Below are 20,046 nucleotides of genomic sequence, written 5' to 3'. Positions count from 1 at the left end.
CCTCACCTTACTCAGAGGTAACCACTTTCAACCTATTTAGGTAATTTTTTTTTCACATTTAACTTCACATCTCCAAAGGACATGCTTCTGTTTACTATGTCTTGGTATTTTTAGTTTTAGGAATTATTTACTTCCTACTATAGAACTTAAAGATTTAGTTCTGTTTTACCACATCCTCTACCCCCACCACATACATGCAAACTCCCAGTTTCCCCATTTATTGCAGTGCTTATTAATGAATATTTAATGTTTACATTACTGTAACTGTTTAAATGTTATTCACAAGAGGCGGCTGGATGGCTCAGTCTGTTAAGCGTCTGCCTTTGGCTCAGGTCATGATCCCAGGGTCCTGGGATCAAGCCTTGTATTGGGCTACCTGCTCAGTGGAGAGCTTACTTTTCCCTCTCCCTGTTCCTCCCCACCGCTTGTGCTCCCTCTCTCTTTCTCTCTCAAATAAATAAAATCTTTTAAAAAAATTAAAATAAATGATAGTCACAGCTGAACCTTGTATATGATTACTTTTCTCTTTCCTCTTTTTTATTTTCCTAAAAATTGTCTTGTTTTTTCATTTGCTTAGTATTTCATTTTCTATGTATTTATTACTAATTCAACCTTAGCCCCACTTGTGTGAATTTCGTCTCATTACTTTCCAACACTTTAAGTGTTCTCTCAGTTTCAAACTCTTGAAGATATCTCTCCTAGAACTTTTCTGGATTAGTCGCTCTTCTGTAGAACTGTCATTTTAGATTCACCCTTCACTCTCATAATTTTCCTCTTAGTTTATACTCACTTTTTTCTGGAACATATCCTCTGGTAGCCTTCTGAGATGGGGTTCATGAAAAGTAAATTTTTTGAGCTTTTGCATATCATTATTCTGTCCCAATGGTTGTTTGATATTTTGGCTAGGTATAATCTTCTCTTGGAAATTATGTCCCTTTGGGGCACCTGGGTGGTTTAATCAGTTAAGTGTCTACCTTCAGCTCAGGTCATGATTCTGGAGTCCAGGGATTGAGCTATGCACCGGGCTTATCTGCTTCTCCCTCTGCCTCTCCCCCCACTCGTGTTTTCTCTCTCAACTTGCGCGCTCTCTCTCTCTCAAATAAATAAATAAAATCTTTTTTTTAAAAAAAGGAAATCATATCCCCTCAAAATGCTGAAGGTATTATCTCACTGTCTTCTAGCTTTTCTGTTAAGTCTAACACCATTCTGATTCTTCATTCTCTGCATGAAAACTTTTCCCCCCCTTTTGGGAAGTTTCTAGGATCTTTCTCTTTCCAAAGTTATAAAATTTCACACTGATTGTCTTCGGTACAGTCTAATGTCATCCCCTGTGTTGGATGCTAATGGGCCTTTCGATCTGAAAAGTCAAGTCCTCAGTTCTGAAAATTTTCTCAAACTAATCTCTTTTTTTAACTCACCAGCAAACTTAAACTTTAAAATAACTTCTACTAGTGTGATCTCCACCCTCCTCCCCAAATTGTTGTTGTTCCTGTTTTTTGTTTTTTGTTTTTGTTTTTAAGATTTTATTTATTTATTTGAGAGAGAGTGAGAGAGAGAAAACACGAGAGAGGGGGGAGGGTCAGAGGGAGAAGCAGACTTCCCGCTGAGCAGGGAGCACAATGCGGGGCTCAATCCCAGGACCCTGGCATCATGACCTGAGCTAAAGGCAGACACTTAAGGGACTGAGCCACCCAGGCACCCCAGTGTCTGACTCTTGATCTCAGCTCAGGTCTCAAATCTCAGGGTGATGAGTTCAAGCCCCATATTGGGCTCCACGCTGAGCATGGAGCCTACATTAAAAAAAAAAAAAATGGCTATTACCAAAAAGATTAGAAATAACAAATGTTGGTGAGGATATGTAGAAAAGGGAACTCTCATGTACTGTTGGTGGGAATGTAAGTTGGTGCAGTCACTTTGGAAAATGGTATGGAAGTTCCTTAAAAAATTAAAAATAGAATTACCATATGATCCAATAATTCCAATTCTGAGTTTTTCTCCAAAGAAAATGAAAACACTAATTCAAAAAGATATATGCAACCCCTTGTTCATTGGAGCATTATGTATAGTGGCCAAGATATGGAAACAACCTAAGTGTCCTTCAGTACATGAATGGATAAAGAAATTGTGTTATCTGTACACAATGGAATACTATTCAGCCATAAAAAAGAATGAAATCTTGCCATTTGCAACAACATGGATGGACCTCAAGGATATTATGCTAAGTGAAATAAGTCAGACAGAAAGACAGATACCATATGATCTCTTTTACATGTGCAATCTAAAAAAAAAAATTGGGGGTGCCTGGGTGGCTCAGTCGTTAAGTGTCTGCCTTCAGCTCAGGTCATGGTCCCAAGGTCCTGGGATCGAGCTCTGCATCGGGCTCCCTGCTCAGCGGGAAGCCTGCTTCTCCCTTTGCTACTCCCCCTGCTTGTGTTCCCTCCCTCTGTGTCTCTCTCTGTCAAATAAATAAATAAAATCTTAAAAAAATAAAATAAAATATAAATAAATAAATAAATAAAAATTTAAACTAAGCTCATAGAGGGACACCTGGGTGGCTCAGTTAGTTAAGCATCTGCCTTCAGCTCAGGTCCCAGGGTCCTGGAATTGAGTCCCACATTGGGCTCCCTGCTCAGCGGGGAGCCTGCTTCTCCCCCTGCTTGTGTTCTCTCTCTCTCTGACAAATAAATAAATAAAATCTTTAAAAAAACAAAACAACAAAAAAACTAAGCTCATAGATACAGAGAACAGATTGGTGGTTTCCAGAGATAGGGAGTGGGGGATGGGAGAAATGGGTGAACTGCTTTTGTTTTATTTTGTTTTAGTTTAAATAAATTGAATTTTTTAGGGATGCCTGGGTGACTCATTTCGTTAAGCATTTGCTTTCGGCTCAGGTCATGATCCCGGGTCCCAGGATCGAGCCTGTTTCTCCTCTTGCCCCTCCCCCTGCTTGTGTGCTCTCCCTCTCTCTCTCTCAAATAAATAAATAAAATCTTTTAAAAAATAAAATAAATTGCATTTTTAGAAATGTAAAGTTAAAACCTGCAAAAAAAAAATAGCATGATGTGTGTAATCTTCTGCTTGTTCAGGATTCTTTAGGTTGGCAGTTTGGCCTGTTGTAACTGAGTTGGCTCATTTCTGTTCAAGTGATTATCAGCTAGTGTATGTTATCTGTTGCTGCCAGTGTATAAATCATTGTTGTGTAAACAAATTACCATAAACTTAACATCCTAAAACAATACCGTGGGTCAGGACTCCAGGCATTACTTAGTTGGGCCCTCTGATTCAGAGTCTTTTACAAGGCTGAAATCAAGGTGTCAACCAGGGTTGAGGTCTCATCTGAAGGCTCAGCTAGGAAAGAATTTGCTTCTAAGCTAACTTGTTTATTGGCAGAAATTCAGTTCCCTAAGGACTGTTGGACTGAGAGCCTCAGTTTCTAACTGGCTGTTGGCCAGAGACTGCCCTCATTTCTTTATCACTTGGGCCTCTTCAACAGAACAACTTGCTTCACCAAAGCCAGCAAGGGAAAGAATCTTCTCGCAAGACAGAAATTACAAAGGTGACTGAATCACAAAAGTAGTATCTTATCACTTTGCCACATTTTTTGGTTAGAAGCAAGTTGCTAGGCCAGCCCATATTCAGTAGGAGGGGCTACAGAAGGGTGTGAATACCAAGAGGCAATTAGCGTTCTTAGAGACTACCTACCACAGTTGAGCTCATGAATATGTCTAGGGCCTCAGCTGTGATAGTTGAGTTTCTCTTTCCATCTAGTCTATTAACATACTGGAAGCCCAAACTTGTTCACATGACAGCAGCAGGTTCTAAAAGAGTAAGAGAAGAAACTACAAACAAGGTCTCTTGCAGCTAAGCTTGGAACTCAGACTGTATCACTTTCATTGCATTCTTTAAAGCTAGTTGCTAGGCCAGCCTGGATATAAAGGATGGGGAACTAGACCTTACCTCTTTTTTCTTTTCCTCCCATGAGCACTTTTTTTTTCCTTCAATTTTTTTTATGGTAATAAAATACACATAAAATTTACCATCTTTTTTAAGTGTACAGTTCAGTGCTGTTAAATACATTTATAATGTTGTGCAACCATCACCACCATCCATCTCCATAACTCTTCTCATCTTGTGAAACTGGAACTCAATAACTCCCCATTTCCCCTCCCCGTAGCCCCCGAAAACCAGCATGATACTTTCTGTCTCTATGATTTTGACTACTTTAAGTACCATATATAAGTGGAGTCATGCAGTATTTGTCTTTTTGTCACTGGCTTATTTCACATAATATAATGTCCTCAAGGTTCATCTGTGTTTAGCATATTGCAGAATTTCCTTCATTTTTAAGGCTGAATATTTTCTTGTATGCATATATTGCATTTTGCTTATCCATTACTCCATCAGTGGACACTTGGGTTGTTTTCACTTTTTAGCTATTGTGAATAATGCTTTTATGAACAGGGGTGTACACATGTCTCTGTGAAACCCTGCCTCTAATTCTTTGGAGTGGTATATCCAGAAGTAGAATTGCTGAATCATGTGGTAATTCTATTTTTAACTTTTTGAGGAACCGCCATACTATTTTATATGGTAGCTATACCATTTTACATTCTAGACCTTACCTCTTGAAGGGAAGAACAACAAATTTGTAACCCTTTTAAATCTACTATATACATTTTTTTCCATAATTGAAGTATTTTTATTCTATGTACAATGAGTTGGCATTAAGGGAGGTATCTTGGCTATCTACAGTTAACAATGAGTTGGCATTAAGGGAGGTACCTTGGATATCTACATTTAAGAATGGATGTCCCATTCAGGGAAGTTCACTTAATCCAACTTAATGAAGCCTATATCCTTTGCATACTGACAGAAACACTGGCAACATATATTGAGACCAAATTTCAGGATCAGACCATGCTGGTTTGAGCAGCCATGGTGAGAACAAGAACCCTGACCACATTTCCTCAAACGGCTCCAGTAGAGCTGCTGGTGACCTGTCTTGCTCTCTCAGCTGCAACGAGGCAAAAGGACTACTATATACATTTTTAGTTTTGATTTGCTAATATTTTATTTAGGATCCTTGTACTTATATAATAAATGAATATGCCTTTCTCATAATATTTTTGTCTGGTCTTGGCATCAGGATCATGCTAGCCTTATAAAATGAGTTGAGGGCGCCTGGGTGGCTCAGTTGGTTGGGCGACTGCCTTCGGCTCAGGTCATGATCCTGGAGTCCCTGGATCGAGTCCCGCATCGGGCTCCCTGCTCGGCGGGGGGTCTGCTTCTCCCTCTGACCTTCCCCCCTCTCATGTGCTCTCTCTCTCACTCTCTGTCTCAAATAAATAAATAAAATCTTAAAATTTAAAAAAAATAAAAAATAAAAAAATAAAATAAAATAAAATGAGTTGAAATTCCCTACTATAAACATAATGCCTGTCATAGGGGAGGTGCACAAGTACATTTATTAGTTGAATGAATGAATGGATAAGTAAATGACTATAGAGAAGACAGAAGGGTCAGTCAGACTAGTAAAAATCAACTAGAAAAAAAAATGTGAGTAGTTGACAGAATTTTTTTTTAATGGAAATTTATAGTTTTAACTGTTTTCTTAATCTCATTTATGTAGTCTTCTTAGGGTAGACATTCTGATGTTAACCTGCTCTGCTCCCAAAGTAGAATTTACTTTGTTAGAACAGAAAGAAACCTTTCCCAAGTTCCTATAATTTGTAGCATATTCTGAGGTCCTAGTTACTATGGTAGCTACAAGGAAGCAAATTCAAGGAGGGGACCCTGAGAGTGAGGAATGTGAGTAAAGAGCACATAGCTGAACATTGGACTTGGAAATCACTGCTCCCAGGACATTCAGTAATTCAAGGTTTTGTGGGCTGAAGGACTTGGATAGAGTAAGCACTCCAAATTATATCCAAAAATAACATCTATGTGTTTCTTTTTAAAATATTGGCTCATAATCAGACTGTTGCAGACTGTTACGTTCTCAAGTTTCCTTGTAATGGATGAATTGATATATGTCATATCTACTGTGTGGCATTTGAAATTCTCTGCAAAATTTGCTTTAACTGAAATTCCCTGTAAAATTTACCTTCAAATTGGCATTATTTACGCTTCCTTCTTTAGAGTTCACTAATTTCGGTTATTGAAAAGAAACAACATACAACTTTTTTTTTTTAAGTTTGTTTATTTATTTAAGTAATCTCTACATCTAGTGTGGGGCTCAAATTCATAACCATGAGATCAAGAGTCACATACTCTTCTGACTGAGCCAGCCGTGTGCCCCAACATATAACTTTTTATGATAGTTTTTCCCTATTTAGATTCAGACACTGCATGTGAATAGATGACCAGAAACCGTCTGAAGGAAAGAATGCTTTCAAGCACCTGGGCTAAACACATTATACACTTGAGTAATACATTACGTTCTAGGTATAAAGACAGCTTCAGCCAACAGTGAAACATGTTCAGTTATGTAGTAGCTGTTGTCTATCAGTAGAAGGCAGAAAAATTCATCTTTTTTTTTTTTTAAACATTTTATTTATTCATTTGACAGAGAGAGAGATAGCAAGAGCAGGAACACAGGCGGGGGAGCGGGAGAGAGAGAGAAACAGGCTTCCCGCGGAGCAGGGAACCCGATGCGGGGCTCGATCCCAGGACCCTGGGATCATGACCTGAGCCGAAGGCAGACGCTTAACGACTGAGCCACCCAGGCGCCCTGAAAAATTCATCTTTAGAAATATTTTTCTTAGTTGGTTAAGCGTCGGACTCTTAATCTCAGCTCAGGTCTTGATCTCAGGGTCATGAGTTCAAGCCCCGTGTTGGGCTCCACACTGGGTGTGGAGCCTGCTTAAGAAAAGAAAGGAAGAAAAAAGAAATATTATTGTTCTAGAGCTCAACTTTTTTTTTTCTCTCTTTTTTGAAGAGATATTAAATCCTTTATTTGATTGTTGTGAGGATCAAATGAGAGCATGTATTTTGTTTAATTTTTTAAATGTAAACATTTAATGTTTGAGTTAAGCTCTTATACCGTTATAAGAGCTTTACAAATATTAACGGATTTAGTCCTCATAACAAGCCTGGGTGAGGTGGGCACTATTATGATACCCATTTTGCAGATGAAACTGAGGAATAGAAAAGTAACTTGCTCAAAGACATACAGCTGGTAAGTAGGATTTATACCCAGGTGGTTAGGCCTCAGAGGCCCTCTTCTTTATCATGATGCTATGCTGCCTCTATGTGAACATGCTTTTGTAAGCTATAGACAGATACTGTACAGACGTTAGTACGAGTTTTTATTAAGTGCCTGACACTGTACTAGATGTTATAAGAGATATAAAGGAATCACAAGCCTGCCTTTGAAGAATTTATAATCTGGTTGGCAGAAAGAAATATAACACAGAAAACAGCAATAATATGACAGCCTGTATCATCACCGTCTACCAGAGAACTCTCTACATTAGTAAATATACACCTTGTTTTCTTTCAATGCTCTCTTATACAGCATAAAATCTAATGCATAATAGACATATAGTTAATGTTGATTAATGTACATGTCTTTATTTAATGTTATTCCCATTTCCATAGTGAGCAGAGCTAGGGTATTTTTTTTTTTTTTTAAGATTTTATTTATTTGAGAGAGAGAGCATGAGAGGGGGAGGGTCAGAGGGAGAAGCAGACTCACTGCTGAGCAGGGAGCCCGATGCAGGACTCGATCCCGGGACTCCAGGATCATGACCTGAGCTGAAGGCAGTCGCTTAACCAACTGAGCCACCCAGGTGCCCCAGAACTAGGGTATTATTTGCAGAGAAAGAATTCCTTGTTATACTTTCCTTCTGTGCCATGTAATGGGTTTATGGATCATCCACTTATTCGCCTTTTTATTTTTAATTTTTATTTACTTATATTTGACAAATAAAAATTATATATATTTAAAGTGTACAGTGATGTTTTGATATATGTAGACGTGATTGTGAAATGATTACCACAGTCAAACTAATTAACTATCTACCACCTCCTTACTCTTAGTTTTTGAGATAATTTCACATTTATAGAGTGATTACAAGAATAGTAGAGAACTTATATATCCTTTACCCAGATTCCCCAAATGTTAACGTTTGTTCTATCATTCTCTTGTATAATATGTATACACAATATATTACATATCCTATTATTATATTTCTCAGCTATTTGAGAATAAGTTGCAGATATGATTACCTTTACCTTTAACTACATCAGTGTGTATCCTGCACCCCACCCCTCACTGCTACCCAATAAAGGACAGTCTGTTAAAACAGGAAATTACACTGCTACAATACTTTAATCTACAGATCTTATTTAGACTTCACCAGTTAACCTAATAATATCCCTTAGAACAATACAAAAACATTTTGACTACCCATGTTTTAAACATTGTGGTAAGTATATGCTATATGACAATCCTGAATTTAGTTCCAAGAGAATTGTGAGCAGGTGCCCTGTCTCCCTGACTTAGTCATGCAGGCAGGGGCAAATGGCTTTGTTTGATTTCCCTTCTTTTGTATGATTCAGTGGAGCAGCGTGACTTCATTGGAGTGGACAGCACAGGAAAGAGGCTGCTCTTCATGGCTAATGAAGCGGACTTGGATGAAGAGCTGGTCATTAAGGGATCCATCCTGCAGAAGTAAGCCCTAGGGTTTTTCTTTCTGGCAATTCTCCTTGTCTTAAAACAAAATAAAACCACCCAGTGGGTGGGAAAGGGGGAATGAAAACTAGATTATACTGTGTGAAATTGACAAAAGTATGTGACTGTTTTCCCATGAGGCAAATGAAGGCTTTTCTTCACTGCACAAGCTTAGCTTTTCCCTGTGTCTTTTCTTGCCAAGGTAGAGTCAAATCCTGCGTAGCAGTAGGGCAAAGCAGCTGTGGGGAGAAGAGGGAACAGGACTGTCTTTCTAACAGTGTTCTAGAACTTCCTTTTCTTTTTTTTAATGGTGGTAAGCACACAACATAAAATTTACCATCTTAACCACTTCTAAGTGTACAGTTTACTAGTGTTAAACATATTCACATTGTTGTGAAACAGATCTCCAGAACTTTTTCATTTGGCAGAACTGAAGTTTTGCATCTGTTAAACAACAACTCTTCTCTTTTTCCTGTCCCCAGCTCCTGGTTACCACCATTTGACTTTCTGTTTCTATGAATTTGACTACTTTAGATACCTCAGATAAGTGGAATTATGCAGTATTTGGCCTTTGTTGACTGGCTTATTTCACTTAGTATAATATCCTCAGGGTTCATCCATGTTGTAGCATGTGTCAGAATTTCCTTCCTTTTTAAGGCTACATAATATTCCATTGTGTGGGCCACATTTTTAAAAATTTATTCATCTGTCAGCAGACATTTGGGTTGCTTCTACCTCTTGGCTATTGTGAATAATGCTGCAGTGAACATAGGTGTGCACATATCCCTTTGAGATCCTGCTTTGAATTCTTCTGGATATATACCCAGAAGTGGGATTGCTGGATTCTATGACAGTTCTATTTTTAATTTTTGGAGAAACCTCTATAGTGTTTCCCATAGTGACTGTGCCATTTTACAATCACACCAACAGTGCACAAAGGTTCCAGTTTTTCTACATCCTTGTCAACACTTGTTATTTTCTATTTTTTGATAGTAGCCATCCTAGTGGCTACAAATAGGCAACTCAGTCACATCTTCTTTAATCAGCATTTATTGAGTGCTTGCCCAGCATGGACTTTTTCATCAGAAGCCACATACTCAGAGCTGTACTGTCTGATACCAGTACATAGGAAAGTTTAAAAACTGTTTGGAGCCTGGGTTGGACTTGTCTGTGGTTTTGCCATAGCTTGCTTGTCCCAGATTACAATTCTCTGTTATTCTTGATTAAACCCATTTTTGCTGCTTATAAAACAAAACAAAACAAAAAAACCATGTTTGGAGCCTGGATGAAACAAATGTGAAAGGAGTAAATTGGGAAAGGAAAGTGTCTTATTTAATGTTTTGCTATCTAGCACAACAGAGGTAGGAGACATATTTCAAAGTATATATTTTAATGAAAAAGAAATTAAATTCTAGCTTTAGCTAGCCCAGTTACCCCAATGGATTAGAGTTTGGTATTAGAGCTTTGTTGTCTCATCAATAAAAATGGGTTTGATAATGATAGGGCTGCCATGGGGAATAAATGTATATAAAACAGCCTAACACCTGTTTCATAATAAGTGGTCAAAAAATAGTAGACATTATTATTTATGTTTCTAAACAAATAAACAATGCTTGAAAAATACATGCATAATATCACTTCCAGATTAAATTGGTTGTTTCAGATTACATCACAAAGTTCCTACTACTAATTCCTAATTAAATGTGAAAAACTAAATTAATATAAAACTGGCAGAAAGGGATGCCTGGGTGGCTCAGTCGGTTAAGCATCTGCCTTCAACTCAGGTCATGATCCCATGGTCCTGGGATCGAGTCCCGCTCTGGGCTCCTTGATCAGTGGGGAGCCTGCTTCTCCCTCTGCCTGCCGCCCCTCCTGCTTGTGCACGTGCACGCACGCTCTCTCTCCCTCTCTCTCTGACAAATAAATAAATAAAATCTTTTTAATAAATAAATAAAACTGGCAGAAATTTCAATAATGGCCAAGTAAGATAATTAAATATAATAAAGCTTAAAAACTGGTGGTCAAGGAAAGAAACAGGATTCTGATGAGAAACAGAAAGGAATAGGGGCACCTCAGTGGCTCGGTCAGTTAAGCATCTGGCCTTTGGCTCAGGTTATGATCCCAGGGGCCTGCTTCTCCCTCTGCACCTCCCCCTGCTTGTGCTCTCTCTCTCTCAAATAAACAAATAAAATCTTAAAAAAAAAAAAAGAAGAAGAAAGAAAGAAAAAGAAAGGAATAAAGGTCGGCTCCCAACTCCACCCCATCACCACTCCCCAGAAGCCATACTGATGTATTAATGAAATCTGCAAATTCTCACTAATAGCTCCAAAGCTGGAAAGAAGCAAACTGAGCACATATCTCTACTTCTGTCTAATTCTGACTGAGAAGCAGTGGGAACAACTACTTTCAAGTAAATGATGAAGCAGGGAAAATGAACAATGAGGCAGACTCTTTAACGGAAACAAAAGGTCAAGCCTAAAAATGAATAGGTGAAGTAATATAAAGCTGGAAACTATTCCTCTGTAGGAATAGACTATACCCCTTAATTATGTGGAATGAAACAGAATATTTAACAGAATCTCAGGAAAGAAAAATATTTTAACAAAGATTCTGCAGTACCTTAGCTGTGTTCCCTTTGTTCCTTCTATCCCTCTGACTCACATCATTCCCTGAAGCCGCAGAAAAGTACACAGAATACAAAAGAACCAGCACTACTGTGCATTTGCCCAAAGAAAACAATAACAGTAATTTGAAAAGATATGTGCATTTATGTTTATTGCAGCATTATTTACAGTAGATATGGAAGCAACCTGTGTCCATTGGTAGATGAATGGATAAAGAAGATGTGATGGGGCACCTGGGTGGCTCATTCGGTTGGGCATCTGCCTTCAGCTCAGGTCATGATCCCAGGCGGGCTCCCTGCTCAGTGGGGAGTCTGCTTCTCCCTCTCCCTCTGCCTCTCCTCCCTGCTCGTGCTCTCTCATAAATAAAATAAAATCTTTTTTAAAAAAAGAAAATTAAAAAAGAATAAAAAGCAGGAACAGACCTATAAATAAAGAGAACAAACTGGTGGCAGCCGGAGGGGAGGGAAGTGGGGGTGGGCAAAAAGAGGTAAAGGAGAGTAGAAGGTACAGGCCTCCAGTTATGGGATGAATAAGTCACAGGAATGAAAGGTTCAATACAGGGAATATAGTCAGTGATATTATAATAGCATTGTATGGTGACAGATGGTAGCTACACTTGTGGTAAGCATAACATAAGGTGTCAAATCACAGTGTTGTACACATGAAACTAATGTAACATTGTGTATCAACTATACTTCAATATAAACAAAAAGGAAAAAATAACCACCATTCACATAATAGTTGGTCTCAGATACAGGAGGATGAGAGGTAAGAACTCATCCATATCATATCAAAACAAATAAAACAAGAATGAACAAGACTAAAATAATCAGTATGTCAACTATACAAACATACAGCAAACAAAATGAAAGCAAGAAAAATGTTCTACAAAAGACAGTGTATCCTGAAAAAAGTATAATTCAGTGATTATCATTTCCTATACTATACAGCTATACAACTATAAAACAACTCACCAATTAAAATAGCAAAGAACACAACAGATACCACTGAAAATCAAATTATTGACATAGAGGAAAGGTTTGAGGTATTTAGTGATTTTGATGAAAAAAGAAATTAAAAATTATAGAGAATCTAATAGAAAAAAAAAAGACAAAGATGACTCAATAAATTAATGTCTCTGAGAACGAGAACTAAACATGTGACCAAAAGGCATATTCAAAGATATAAGGACTTCTTGGTAAACTAATTTTATTTAAGGATTTTAATATAAAGATAGAAGGGCTGAGTAAATACGATGACTTCTGAAACCCCACTAAAACAGCAATACGGGGATTTTAGAGAGGGGTAAATCCAGAAGACTAAAGATGAAAAAGGAAAGAGCAACAACAAAAGTTTGGAAGAAGGAAAGCAAGACAATTGAACATACCTGAGAAAGCTGAATGCTAAGCCAGCAGTGGGGGAAGCTGAACTGCAAACTGATTTACCCTACAAAACTCTAGAGTCAAGACTCAGCAACACCAAGTATATCCACAAGTGAAGCTAAAAACTGGATTACATGAAAATTTGTCCAAACTGTAGATAGATCCTCAGATTTCCTCCGCCCAAACCTCATAACGCTAGCAAAAGACTGAAGATTTATTCTCAGAAGAGGGTAAAATAAAAGATCTCTGGATTGGGGCAATGCTAGGCATGAATGAGGTTAGAGGTACCATACAAAAAATGGGCATTAAGTGAATGTATATCTTGAGGTCTTCAGTTTCTGTTTCCCACTTAGCTTCTATATACTAGCAGCCAGGCTTGCACCTGTCAAGCAAGGACATTAGAGGATTCTTCTCTATGGTAAAAGACAGTCCAAGAGGAGACCTAAAGATACAGACATTGGGGAATTCCCACTGGAAGACCCACTTCTTGCGTCATCCTTCATTGAATTTCAAAATTAACAAAGCTTACCACATGTTGGGTGCTCACAGTGAGATATATATTGTGCCACTCTTAAATTTAGACAGAAAAGAAACAGGGATTACAAGATCTAGAGGCCAGAACAAACAGGAAAAAAAAAACAAAAAGAAAAACCAACAGAAATTGTTCAGAGAGAAGAAAACTTCAAAAAAGGTACCATTAATCAGAAAGATTTATTAATATTTGAGCATCTTAATACCACTATCCTAGGAGCTAGGAATACAGCAGCAAACAAAACATACCAAAATCCTTGCCCTCATTGAAAGATGAGAGAATACTGTATTCATGAACCCAAAAGCAGATTGCTATATTAAAAAGGGAGCATTTAGTGGTACAAAAATAGACATGAGATCAATGGAACAGAATAGAGAGCCCAGAAATAAATCCATGGTTTATATGGTCAATTAACTTATGACAAAGGAGGCAAGAATATACAATACAGAAAAGACAGTCTCTTCAATAAATGGTGCTGAGGGAACTGGACAGCTACATAAAAAAGAATGAAACTGGACCACTTTCTAACATCATACACAAAAATAAGCTCAAAATGGATTAAAGACTAAATGTGAGACCTAAAAACATAAAATTCCTAGAAGAGAACATAAGCAGTAATTTCTCTGACATTGACCATAACATTTTTCTATATATGTCTCCTAAGGCAAGGAAAACAAGAACAAAAATAAACTACTGGGATTACATTAAAATAAAAAGCTTTTGCCCAGAGAAGGAAACCATCAACAAAACAAAAAGGCAGCGCACTGGATGGGTGTCCATCAATAGATGGATAGAGAAGTTGTGGTATGTATGTACACACACACACACACACACACAGAAATATTATGCAACCATTATAGAGGATGAGATCTTGCCATTTGCAACAACATGAATGGACCTAGATGGTATTATGCTAAGTGATTAAGTCAGACTGAGAAAAACAAATGCTATATATTTTGCTTACATGTGGAATCTAAAAAATGAAACGAATAAAAAACAAAAAAGCAGAATCAGACCTATAAATACAGAGAACAAACTGGTGGCTCCCAGAGGGAGGGAGAGTGAGGGGATGAGCAAAATGAGTGAAGGAGTAGGAGGTACAGGCTTCCAGTTATGGAATGAATAAATCATGGGAATAAAGGGCACAACTTAGGGAATATATAGTCAATGATACTGTAATAACGTTCTTTGGTGACACATGGTAGCTGCACTTGCGAGGATAGCATAAGGTATAGAGATGTTGAGTCACTACGTTGTGGTCAGGTATACTCAAAAAAAATTTTTTAAGGGGAGCACTTAGAGAAGAAGGAAGTGCTAATGGTAAAAATGAAAAACTCAATAGAAAGGTTGAAAATTTTGAAAAAATTTTTGGAAAATGTCTCACAAAGCAGAATAAAACAACAAATTGATGAAAAATAGAGAAATAAAAAGAAAATTAAAGAAGCAGCCTAGGAGGTCCAACATTTGAATATTAGGAGTTTCAGAAAAAGGGAACAGAGAAAATGGGGGAAGATAGCATCAGTGGAGAAATATAAAAAACGTTTCTCAGAATGAAAGGATCTGGGTTTCTAGACAGAAAGAAACAGTGCCCAGCAGAATGCATGAAAAGAAACATACCAAGGTTGTCATTGTGAAATTTGAGAACATTTTACTGTTGTAACACTGATGTCAAAGAGAAGATCCTGGGCACCTGGGTGGCTCAGTCGTTAAGTGTCTGCCTTCAGCTTAGGTCATGATCCCAGGGTCCTGGGATCGAGCCCAGCTTCAGGCTCCCTGCTCTGCGGGAAGCCTGCTTCTCCCTCTCCCACTCCCCCTGCTTGTGTTCCCTCTCTGGCTTTCTCTCTCTCTGTCAAATAAATAAATAAAATCTTAAAAAAAAAAGAGAAGATCCAACAAGCTTCCAGATGGGAGGGGAGATATCATACATAAAGGAATTAAAACAGCTTTGAACTTTTAACAGCAGCTTTCAAAATTCTTAAATCTATATGTAGTCAAACTGTCAATCAAGTGTGAGAGTAGAATAAGCATTTTACAGACATTTGCTTTCCAAGCATCTGTTTTCAGAAAGCTGCTACAGGATTTGTAACACCAAAACCTGGCATAACCTAAGAAAGAGAAAGACATGGGATTATAGGAAAAAGAATCCCTAGGATGATGATGATTCCAGGGTAACACCAGTGTAGATGGCAATCAGACCAGATTGGAATAGGTCAGAAAACTTTGGGAATAATTTCTTCAGGATGATCATATTTCTTCTCATGAAAATGACAGAATACTTGATGCATCTCAACATTTTGAGAGGAGTTTTGAGCACTTGGTGGTTAGTTTGGGGTTGAATTATTGATAAGTATCTGGAAAACTAAGAAATGAGAGAAAACAATAATACCAAGGCAAACAAAAATATGCAGGAAAAAAATTAACCATTAGTTACTGAATGTCTCAGCTGTAACTAATGTTTATATATGTATTGTAATGTAATCACTGACTTGATCTAACCAAAATTATGATAATTACTTTGGAATGATGAGAGGGAGAGTTAGTGTGTTGGAGACACAAGGGAAGATAAGAGAGATAAACTTCCTCTTTAATAGTTAATAGCCAATGGGGCGCCTGGGTGGCTCAGTCATTAAGCGTCTGCCTTCCGCTCAGGTCATGGTCCCGGGGTCCTGGGATCGAGCCCCACATCGGGCTCTCTGCTCATGAGGAGCCTACTTCTCCTTCTCCCTCTGCCTGCCGCTCTGCCTACTTGTGCTCTCTCTCTGTCAAGTAAATGAATAAAATCTTAAAAAAAAAAAAAAAGTTAATAGCCAATACCTAAGGCTGAAGTCATAATAACAAACTTTGGTTATTGAACTAACCAAAATAGTAAAATTAGGAAGATAGAAGTTACAGGAAGTATGGGTATATGTGGTAGGGGCAGGGCTGGTGATGAAAGAAAGCTAAATCCTCATTTCCATAGTGGGAAATCAACAGATAATGTCTGAAATGGGAAAACTAAGAAATATCAATATTAGAATGTTATTAGAAATACAGATATAAATACTAAATGGATCCACTAAAAGAATTGAAAATGGGTGCTTCTGGGGAACAGAAAATGGGGAGGGGAGGGAATAGAGGACTGAAATTTTTCATTGTAAGCCTCGAGAAACTACTTAACCTTACTTACTTACATAAAGTATGTGCATATGTAATTTCAATTTTTTTTAATTAAAAACAAGATAAAATACAATAAAAATTCCTGAATCAAGTAAAAATCTGCAGATTTAGGGCGCCTGGGTGGCTCAGTTGTTAAGCGTCTGCCTTCAGCTCAGGTCTTGATCCCAAAGTCCTGGGATCAAGCCCAGCATCGGGCTCCCTGCTCAGCAGGAAGCCTGCTTCTCCCTCTCCCACTCCCCCTGCTTGTGTTCCCTCTCTTGCTGTGTCTCTCTCTGTCAAATAAATAAATAAAGTCTTAAAAAAAAAAAATCTGCAAATTTTATGGGGCACCTGGATGGCTTAGTCAGTTAAGCCTCTGCCTTCAGCTCAGGTCATGTTCCCAGGGTCCTGGGATCCAGCCCTGCATCTGGCTCCCTGCTCAGCGGGAGCCTGCTTTGCCCTCTGCCCCTCCCCCACTCATATTTTCTCTCTCTCTCTCTCTCAAATAAATAAAATATTTTTAAAAGAATCTGCAAATTTTAAGAGTATTGTGTGTTCTAAGAAAATTTGGCCAGATCTATCCTAGTAAACTTACCAAACTTTAGGGTCATGAAATCCAGCCCTGCATCAGGCTCCATGCTCAGCACCATCTGCTTGAGATTCTTTCCTTCTCCCTCTCCCTCTCCTCCTCCCCGCTAATGCGTGTGTGCATGCTCTCTCTCTCATATAAATAAGTAAAATCTTTTTTCAAAGATAAATATAAGGGCAACAGGAAGACAAATCTCAAACATGAAGGGACTCACAGATACGGCACCTATGAGCCCTTCTAAGGGAGAAAAAAAAAAAACACCTTCTTGACAGGTAGCTGCCATGTCATGAGAACATTCAGGCAGGTTATGGAGAAACCCATGTGGTGAGGAACTGCCAGCAACCACATTGGTGAGCTTGGAAGCAGATATTCTGAGACTTGTCAATAGCATGTTGAAAGCAGATTCTCCTCCAGTCGGCCTGGAGATGATTGCAGCCCTTGGCCAGCAGCTTGACTACAGCCTCCTGAGAGAACCTGAGTCACAACCATGAAACCACTCCCCAATTCCAAAAACTGAGATAATAGTTTGTTATTTTAAGCCTCTGAGTTTGAGGTAATTTGTTATATAACTATAGATGACCAATAAGATTCTAAATCTCTAGGCTTTGGATCAAGAGTTTTCCATAAATAGTGAAACTGAAAGACGTCTTGGAAGGAAAAAAATAATGTGCTTATATAGCACAGTTCCTTTCCTTTCCACCTCAGTTTGTTCCCCACATATCTTGGAAGTAGGGAAAGTCATGTGGACATATATGTGGGATGCATCCTGTCTTAGCTAAGATCTTGGACAAACTGTCAGCTCGGTCCAAAACATTAAGGAAATGGGCAGTCATCCTATGGTCTTACTAAACTTGAAGGGTTTTTGTTGTTTAAACATTGGCAACTAACAGTCTCATAATTTTTCTTTCTTGTGTTTCTAGGGAGAGAGGCCTGGGTTAGAATGAATTCTTGAGAAAAGGAACCACCTCTTGACCCACAGGGTTCATTGTTACAGTGCCATATGATAGACATAGTGGTAAAATGCCTAGGTACCCCTTCAAGGAAGGATTTGCTGCTCATCTATAAGGAGTGTAGTAGTGTAGTAGCCTCTAGCTGTCACCTTCAGGATCTCCCTCATCTGTAAGAGCCACATTGCCTGAGGTCATACCCTTGCTGGGGGGGCAGCCTGCATCCCAAGACTAAATGAGGGATGGGTTTAAAGGCCCAGTCCCTCTGATAGGCAATACCTGCTCCAGAGCTCCCTGCTGGGTTGGCCGAGGCTTTGTGGAACCTGCATCTCAGTTCAGTTTGCCTCTGCCCAGTCTTGCTTCCTCCTCTTCCTTTTGCAGGTATTGATCCCTAATAAACATCTTGCCCCCCAAATGCTGTCTCAGCTCACTTCTTGTGAATCCAGACTTTGACACACAATAATGGTTTTCCTCGTGGTTTGCTACCACCTGGTAAAGCAAATTTTCTCACCCTCGGGATGATCATTTTTGCAATTGTAGAATTAAGCTGCCTGGATTATTAAATTATTTTCTTTCTCAGGAAGGAAACCTGATGCATTGGCCTCTGCATGTATAAAAACTATGATGAATGTTATGTAATAACATGCACGCCTTTTATAACTCCTGACTGAGCATGTACCAAGAAATATATATCTGTTCAATCAGAGTCTTTCCAGCTTCACTACTGTAAGCACTAATTTCTTGTCTGCTCTTCTCACAAGACCAATAGTTCTCAACCCTGGGGAACATTTTTTAAGATGCTGATGGCTGAGCCCCACCACTAGAGATTCTTATTTAATTGGTCTGGCATAGGACGGGCATTTTTAAAAAGCTTCTTGGATGATGGTAATGTACCAACATTCAAAACCCACTCCTGTTCAACTTACCAGTTTGTGGCCCAATAGTGCTGCTCTTCTCTCTATAAATATTTTATAAAGGGATAGTCATTTATTCTATCAGTCTAAAGGAATTTTCCAGCACCCCAGGAGTAAATGGAAGCATAATGAAAGTGAATCAGACACCTGAAACTTCTGCTTAGAGCTGATTCTCATTCTTCAGGGGCTTCAGGCTATATCCATAGCTCAAGGAAAAGGATCCAGCTAGTGTAGGCAGCATCTGTCCAACACTGTAGACATGTTTGCAGAACCAAATAAACCCTAGAGTATTCAAATGGCAGCCCACTAGATTTGTGGTGTTGCAGTCAGACCCAATGATATGGCTGGCATTTGAGCACTCAGGGCTAGATGATTCGGGAGAATTAAATGACATATCAGTTAAAAAGTACTTAGTCAGTGGGGCGCCTGGGTGGCTCAGTTGGTTAAGGTCTGCCTTCGGCTCAGGTCATGATCTTATGGTCCTGGGATCAAGCGCTGCATTGGGCTCCCTGGGGGGGGGGGGGGGGGGGGGTGTTGTCTGCTTCTCCCTTTCCCTCTTCTCCTCCCCCACACTCATGCGTGCACTCTTTCTCTCTCAAATAAATAAATAAAATCTTAAAAAAAAAATGTACAAAAAGTACTTAGTCAACTATTTGTCTTCCTCTCATAAATACCCTGGTAATTATATTGGGCTCACCAGGATAATCTAGGATAACCTATCCATCTCAAGAACCTTAACTTAATTGTGCCTGCAAAGTCCCTTTTGCCATATAAGGTAATACAATCACAGGTTCCAAAGTAGACATCTTTGAAAGGCCATTGTCCTGACTATCACAATCCTCTTAGTTTTTTAACATGGTTTTCAATAGCTGTATAATTATCTGTCATATGAATATATACATATACCATCATTTATCTAAACATACCCAGTGCTGGACATTTAGATTGTTTCTAATTACCTAGAACTTGATTTTTTTTTTAAGTTCATTGAGGTGTCATTTATATACAGTAAAATGTACTCTTTGTAGTATACAGTTCTGTGTATTTGAGAAAAGTAGGTGCAAATACTGTATGTGTCTGTGATTCCTGGGATGGTACCCTCTCATGCCAGCTCACATCATTACCTGAGCCTAAATCAAGAGTCAGGCACTTAACTGACTGAGCTACCCAGGCGCCCCTGTTTTTTCTTTTTAAAAATATAACAGCTTTATTGAGCTATAAATATACAATGTACAATTCATCCATTTAA

The 20,046-nt window shown here is 38.6% G+C and overlaps 2 protein-coding genes across 3 annotated transcripts in view; one reads left to right on the top strand and one right to left on the bottom strand.

Annotated features, from left to right (window-relative positions):
* The window catches only part of EIF2B3 (eukaryotic translation initiation factor 2B subunit gamma), a 131,095-nt gene that overhangs the window by 46,343 nt on the left and 64,706 nt on the right, over positions 1 to 20,046 (top strand). For both annotated transcript variants that reach the window (XM_021683839.1, XM_021683841.1), the window contains exon 5: positions 8,563 to 8,674. In XM_021683839.1, the coding sequence (XP_021539514.1) occupies positions 8,563 to 8,674 (112 nt within the window). The remainder of the gene's footprint in view (positions 1 to 8,562; positions 8,675 to 20,046) is intronic.
* On the bottom strand, positions 4,831 to 7,123 carry LOC110575317 (40S ribosomal protein S29-like). Its single transcript, XM_044913793.1, has 2 exons — positions 7,043 to 7,123; positions 4,831 to 5,007 (listed from the first exon to the last, which is right to left on the bottom strand). Exons 1-2 carry the CDS (start codon positions 7,121 to 7,123, stop codon positions 4,831 to 4,833), a joined length of 258 nt encoding a protein of 85 aa, XP_044769728.1.

This window comes from Neomonachus schauinslandi, chromosome 4 (genome assembly GCF_002201575.2).
Source record: "Neomonachus schauinslandi chromosome 4, ASM220157v2, whole genome shotgun sequence".
In the NCBI taxonomy this organism is placed as follows: domain Eukaryota; kingdom Metazoa; phylum Chordata; class Mammalia; order Carnivora; family Phocidae; genus Neomonachus; species Neomonachus schauinslandi.
Note: the sequence above shows the minus strand (reverse complement) of the source record. Positions and strands in the feature narration are given on the sequence as shown.